This window comes from Nicotiana tabacum, chromosome 2 (genome assembly GCF_000715075.1).
Source record: "Nicotiana tabacum cultivar K326 chromosome 2, ASM71507v2, whole genome shotgun sequence".
NCBI classification, from domain to species: domain Eukaryota; kingdom Viridiplantae; phylum Streptophyta; class Magnoliopsida; order Solanales; family Solanaceae; genus Nicotiana; species Nicotiana tabacum.
Window position 1 is genome coordinate 24,135,966 of NC_134081.1, and position 6,761 is coordinate 24,142,726.

General features: G+C 31.0%; 1 protein-coding gene across 1 annotated transcript; it reads right to left on the bottom strand.

Annotated features, from left to right (window-relative positions):
• Nucleotides 1-390: 390 nt before the first annotated feature.
• On the bottom strand, nucleotides 391-1,382 carry LOC107820183 (steroid 5-alpha-reductase DET2-like). The gene has a single exon (XM_016646408.2). It carries the CDS (start codon nucleotides 1,283-1,285, stop codon nucleotides 485-487), a length of 801 nt encoding a protein of 266 aa, XP_016501894.1. The 5' UTR covers nucleotides 1,286-1,382; the 3' UTR covers nucleotides 391-484.
• Between the last annotated feature and the right edge of the window lie 5,379 nt (nucleotides 1,383-6,761).

Genomic DNA, 6,761 nt, shown 5'->3' on the forward strand with positions numbered 1-6,761 from the left:
CAATAATTTTTATTTTAATTATTACATAAAATACTCTCAACTTAATGCTTTATGATTAAGAAAAAAATAATTTTGAATTCAACGATTTATTTAAAAAATTTGAGGATTTACAAGATTAGTTACACATAAGCCTTACACATAAGCCCAGGGGCGTTTTATGAGTGCTCCGCCCCGAGCGAGCCCCGGACGAGTCCCAATTCTGCTTTTTAAAACAGAGCAAAAAACACTGAAAAGCCTCCCATAAGGGTGGCATCGAGCACTATATTTTTCCCAAGAGAATACACTTCAATTGAAATGCTTCAAAAACTGGAGATAAAAATACCAGTAATGACATATGTGGAAACAATCTGACAAAAAAGATGAACTAAATTTAGAGAAGGCTCAAAAATCTAATATCAAGGTAAAGCCAAATACAGTCCATAAATAACAATAACATTAATAGAAACCATTAACATTGCATGATCACAATCACTTCTTAAAAAACTTAATATAAAAATGGAATAACAGCTTTTCTTTTCCTAGGATAATCTTCTCCAAATTTCTGCAAATACCATTCATGATTAGCACAAGCTCTAGGAACCAAATTAGCAAATGTATACAGAAAAAACCCAAACCCAGCCCAAGACCAGGTCATCAAAGCCCAGCCCAACCACTCCACTATCTCCCCCAAATAATTTGGACAGCTCACATATTCAAAAAGCCCACCTTTTGGTATCTTATATCCACCCCCTTCACCCTTCAGGCCCACTAACACTTTATCAGCCCAAACGTTTAACGTCATACCGGCGGTGAAAACCACTATCCCGCCGGCAAACCGAAGCCAAAACCACTCATCAGCATTAAAGTCAGCATAATGAGAAACCCATCTAGCTTGTACATAAGCATTCAAGAGATTAAACGCAAAAGCCATCATCGCGATACTCACCGGAAAGCCACTTTCCGGCGGGGGATTCTTGATTTCCCGGCGAGCAATTCTTGATTTTCCGGCGAGCTTAATTGGGTAAATGATGGTACGATTGATGTAATGAAAAAGGTAAGGAGAAATGAGGATAAATGATAATGGGTTGTTGTGATTTTGCCCAAAGGGAAAGAGGAGAAGCGTGAGCCAAAGTGTTGGACTCTCCATTAAGAACCAAGCTAACGGTGGTGAAATTGTGGGACCCCAACCGGACCGGTGGTGTTTTCCATAAGGGGCGGTGAGGAATTGCAAGGCTAGGAAGGTGGGTGGGGCGATGACGAAGAGAGAGAGGAGACTGTAGTGATAGATATTTTGATCTGTAAACATGGTGGATGTAATTGTTATCTATTTTCTAATTGGTTTTGTAGCAAAATTTGATTTCTCAGTCCAAATGTTGCTTTATAGAGAGATGGTTCTCCATGTGAAGAATAGAGTAAATTTAAGTAATTACCATAAATTACTTAAATAAATTCTCATTTCTTAATTCAGATATTATCTACCCAATATTGGTAACAGAGCTTGTTTGGATTAGATGAAAAAAGCGACTTTATAAATAAACAGTTATTTATTTGAATAGAAGTGTGTGAAACTGAAAAACAAATTGTTATTGTGTTTGGTAAGGTAAATACTTTTTCTGTTAAAATAATTGAAATATCCTTAAATCTGTTAATATCATAAATGAGTTGATTACTACAAAAATTTTAATTTCAAATTGATTCAAATATAAAACAATTTATATTTTAATTTACTCTTAGTTTAAACTGCCTAAGATAATGTTTATCGATATAAGATACTTTTAATTTTTAAATATAAATTAAAATTTCTAGAATATCTATATCTATCTATCTATCTCTCTATCTATATTATTATAAAAGTACGAATAATTTATACTAAATGTTGAACGACTAAAATATCCCCGAAATATTGATCGATTTTTATACCCTTAAATATTTGTATAATTTAAGGATTTAATTGTAAATTATCTAATGATGGAATTCTTTTTTATTTAAACTATACATACACCGATCCTACAAAGTTGATCCTACTTGTATTAGAAATGTACGATCCATAATTGTTGTTATTGCTTGTAAGGTTGTGTTTGTTTCTATTCATATTGTGATGACATCATAGATGTATAAGAACTATCTTATGAAATATAAAGTACGAAAAATATAGACTTTTGGATGTCATTTGGTGTTCAAATTTTAAGGTATTCAAGGGAACAATTTCTATTATATGATCTTTAATTCTATTTAATTTGGCGAAAGGTCTATTGCTTAATTTGGTTCTCTAAGTTTCAAACATAACCAACTGATTATGCGTTAAGGTATTCTCTCTCTACTTGAGAAACTATCTTTCTTTTGCACTTTCTATGTTACTTATCTAATTAATAATCAAAATTATAGTATATGTCCTTTTCTTTTTTATAGTATTTCTTGCGCATAAAAAGAAAGAAACCCTTAAATTGTGTGAGACTAAATAGTGCTGACTCATTAGAGTGAGAGTCAAGGTATGTGTTATTTCTAATATTAAAGCTCATGTAATATTCTCTTTGATATTAATTATATTATCTTTTTATTTTATGGAAGATGAGAAAGTTCGCTTTAATTTGCTTAATGATTCATATATTTAGGGCACTCTATTTTTTTGACATATTTTCTTTGCTTATTTTATTATGTAACATCTGTGTCCAGTGAAATTCTCTCACTATTCTCACCGAACATAGCAATTAATTTTTCTTTTGAATTTTTAATCTTCTTAAAAGATGACTTTTTTTTATTTATTAAAGTCAGTAATATTGTAGATATGCTTTCAATAAATCTTGAGCGTATGTAATATTTTAACGGAAGGCCAGTAACAACTAAAGTTTCTTCTTTAAAGATATCGGATAATTAAAAATAACAAATTTGAGATATATAGATGCGTATTATACGGGATGATGTAGTTGTCGGGAGTTTGTTCTAGCTGCATGTTGGAATCAAAAACATGTGAAAAATAGAAGGTTAACGATATAGACATAGTTGATTAATAAAGTCATGATTGATGCTAATATGAGGTAAAAGAATTTGGAGTGACGTAAAATATGTGATGATGAATATGGTGTCTGCAAACGCACATTAATTTGTTACATTAAGTTATTATATTAATTGTAGTAGTGTTGTATAAGATAAAAATTGAAATATTCTGTCACATAAATAATTGACTTAAGATTTACGTGCAACGCACGTACATAGAGACTAATACTATATTAAAAGCACGAAGACCCTTAGCAAAATATCGTTCGTCTTTTATACCCTTTAAAAAATAATTTCACACTAGACAAAATAATTATTTAATTATTTTTCTAATTTTTAGGATTTTGAAATCAACTAAAGTTCTACTTATTATACCTTTCCTTCTTTGGGCTATATAAAAAGTCCTAATACCTCAGCCAACATGTAACTAACGTGTATATTTTATCATCCAAAGCAAAGCTTAACTTCAATTGATAGATATCCTTCAATAATTTTAAAAGCAAAAAAAGAATAAAAAAAGATATTGAATTGGATATTACATTACTTAATTTAATTTTAAAAATATAAAATCATGAAGGCTCTTAGCGAAATCATACTTGCCTTTTATATTTTTTAAAAATAAATTTCACACTCGACAAAATAATTATTTAATTATATTTCTAATAATAAGAGTTTAAAATTAGCTACATTTTGACATTATTTTTCTAATATTTAGAAATTTGAAATCAACTAAAATTTTACATAAATAAATATTTTCTTAGTTGAACTTCTATATAATGAGTCCTACATGCAAGCTATAACATGACATGTCAAAACAATTTCCTTTTCTGAGGAAAAAAAAAACTTAAGGTTCGTTTATGTCCTAATTTTGAAAGAAAATATTCAAATTCAACTAATTTATTCTACTCACTATTACAAAAGTATGAGGAAAAACAGGAAGACTAACAATTAATATTGTAATTACAATTAGTGTTAAGTAGATGCATTTTTTATTAGGATATTGAGCATGAAAACCTAACAAAGCTAACGAATATAATGCTAATGAATTAGCATTTTCTAATTCCTTATGCTATTCAACGAGAATACACATCATACTTACTTTTGAAATTCTAATCCCTATCAAGTTTTAGTTTTTTAGATACCTCTTTTTTATAATTTCTAAAAAGTACACGATTAGTTTAAAACAAATTACTGAAAATATATTTAAGAATACAAAAAATAAAGAGCGAATGAAAAGTGGTTGACAAGAGTTAATGACATTGATATTTCTCCCAAAAGTAAATACACATATAAAGATCCAAAAGTAAAATATTATACCAACATTTTACCCTTTCAGAATACAATTCTTGTTGGATAAAATTATAATTAAAGTTAAATATAGTAAAAATACGGATGAACTAATATATAAAGAATTTGAATTAAAAAAATAAACTATTTTCTTTAATATTTAGAACAAATAATTAATTTGAATTAACTAAGTAATAGAAGAGTTTAAATTTAATTATTTTTTAAATTCATCATGTAAGTAAAGTTATTTTTCAGGCTGACAAAACTCTTAGGATACATTAATTTATCTACATAAGAAGAGCATTGGTGGTGACAAAAATTAAAATACACAGAGCAAAATTAGTGTATAGTATAGTATTAAAAGTCAAATTGGTAAAACCACAAACTTGAAGTGATAAGGATAAAACAGTAGAAGGAAATATATATTCTATATGAGTTGTCATTAATAATAATAATAATAATAATAATAATAATAATAATAATAATAATAATAATAATAATAATAATAATAATACATTTTTAGGATTTGTGTTTGTTCCAACAAATAACAACGCCCTATATTTATATATGTTAAGTTATTTGTTGTAAAATATTAGATCAACATTAGTCATTTTTAAACTTTATATTGTTACTTATTAATTTTTGTCTATGAGCTATAAGGCAAACCTCTTCTTTCCAAAAGACCAAAAGATTAAATTTTTAATTTGTTTTATTTACTTGTTGATAAATGTATTTTTTTATAATGTTTGTTTGTTCTGATATTAAGTCATAAAAATAAAAATAATTTTCATAAAATATTCACGTAGAAGTCCTCATAAATCACAATAAAGTATATAAGAATTATAAGAATTTTTTTTGGCGGGATTCCTTTCCTTATTGATGTAATACCACGAAAATATTTCTAAGTATTTTAAGACCATTAAGAAGATTGGCGGGTGCTAATTATATCAATTCGAGTATGAACAAGACTGGTAATTTGAATGATATCAATTGATCATGATAATATATGTATGAGGTGCATTAAAAAAGGTTTAGGGTCTAAGAAGAGCCCTAAGGCTAAGTCAAGTTGAAAATTATATGATGGGATAAAGTTTCAAGTGAGTTGCATAAGATCTAACTTCAAACGAGCATAATTCTAAAGATATGAAGATTTATATGTTGTATAACCAATCAAATTAAAGCTCTTTGAGTCTAGTTTCCAACGCATCAAACCGTTCATCATTTGGAGATTTCTAGAAGAAGTTATGACCTTTTTACTAAAGGGTGACAGAACAGCTACGCGAGTCTTGCGTAGCCTACGCATGGTGCGTAGGCAAAATTAGCATGGAAGTGAAGGGGAGGGTTAAGCTGCGTAGCTAATCTGCGTAGGCTACGCAGCTAGCCTACGCAGCTCATTTTCTATAAAACAGGGGAGGTTCGGGGAGAGAGAAAAAGATAACATTTTTGGCAATGTCTATAAATAACAGCACTTTGCCTCACACAGCCGTAAATTATAAATACTGAAAGTCAAGAAATAAGAGCTTACCTGATGACCTACTAGCCTGAATAGAGTTGTGCTGTAGCATCCCATCTCAAGCCATATCTTCAGTTTGAATTAGGTGGGGGTATTTAGACTTCATTTCTTCCTCCGCTTCCCACATCATCTCTTCCTCATTCTTGCTTCTCCATAAAACCTCCACGGAGGCTACCTCCTTATTTGGTAGCTTGCGGATTTGTCGGTCTAGGATGGCAACTGGAATTTCCTCGTATGACAAGTCCTCCATAATCTGTACATCATCTGTGGGCACCACTCAGGTAGGATTTTCAATGCACTTTCGTAGCATAGATACGTGAAAAACCGGATGGACTGACTCCAATTCTGAGGACAATTCTAACTCATAAGCTACTTGGCTCACTCTCTGAATGATCCTATAAGGCCCAATATACCGTGGGCTAAGCTTGCCTTTCTTGCCAAACCTCATCACGACCATCATAGGTGATACCTTTAAGAATACCCAGTCATTAATCCCAAACTCTAAGTCTCGTCGCCATATGACTTCTGACGACTCTGAGCTGTCAACAGTCGCTCCCGGATAAGCTTTACTTTATCTACGGCCCGCTGAACTAGGTCTGGCCCATGTAACCTAGATTCTCCAATATCAAACCACCCTATAGGAGATCTGCACTTACTCCCATACAAAGCCTCGTACGGAGCCATCTGGATACTGGAGTGGTAACTGTTATTATATGGAAACTCGACAAGAGGTAGATATTCATCCTAACTTCTTTTAAAATCCAACACACATGCTCGTAGCATATCCTCGAGCGTCTGAATTATGCGTTTGGCTTGTCCATCAGTCTGTGGATGAAAAGTTATGCTGAGATTCACCTGAGTCCCTAGACCTCTCTGAAATGACCTCCAAAAATGTGTTGTAAACTGGGACCCACAGTCAAATATAATAGATACTGGTACTTCGTGTAGCCGCACTATCTCCTTAATATATAACTTTGCATAATCTTCT

Coding starts and splice junctions, on each gene's coding strand:
- LOC107820183 (XM_016646408.2), bottom strand. CDS start 1,285: ATGTTTACAGATCAAAATATCTATCACTACAGTCTCCTCTCTCTCTTC.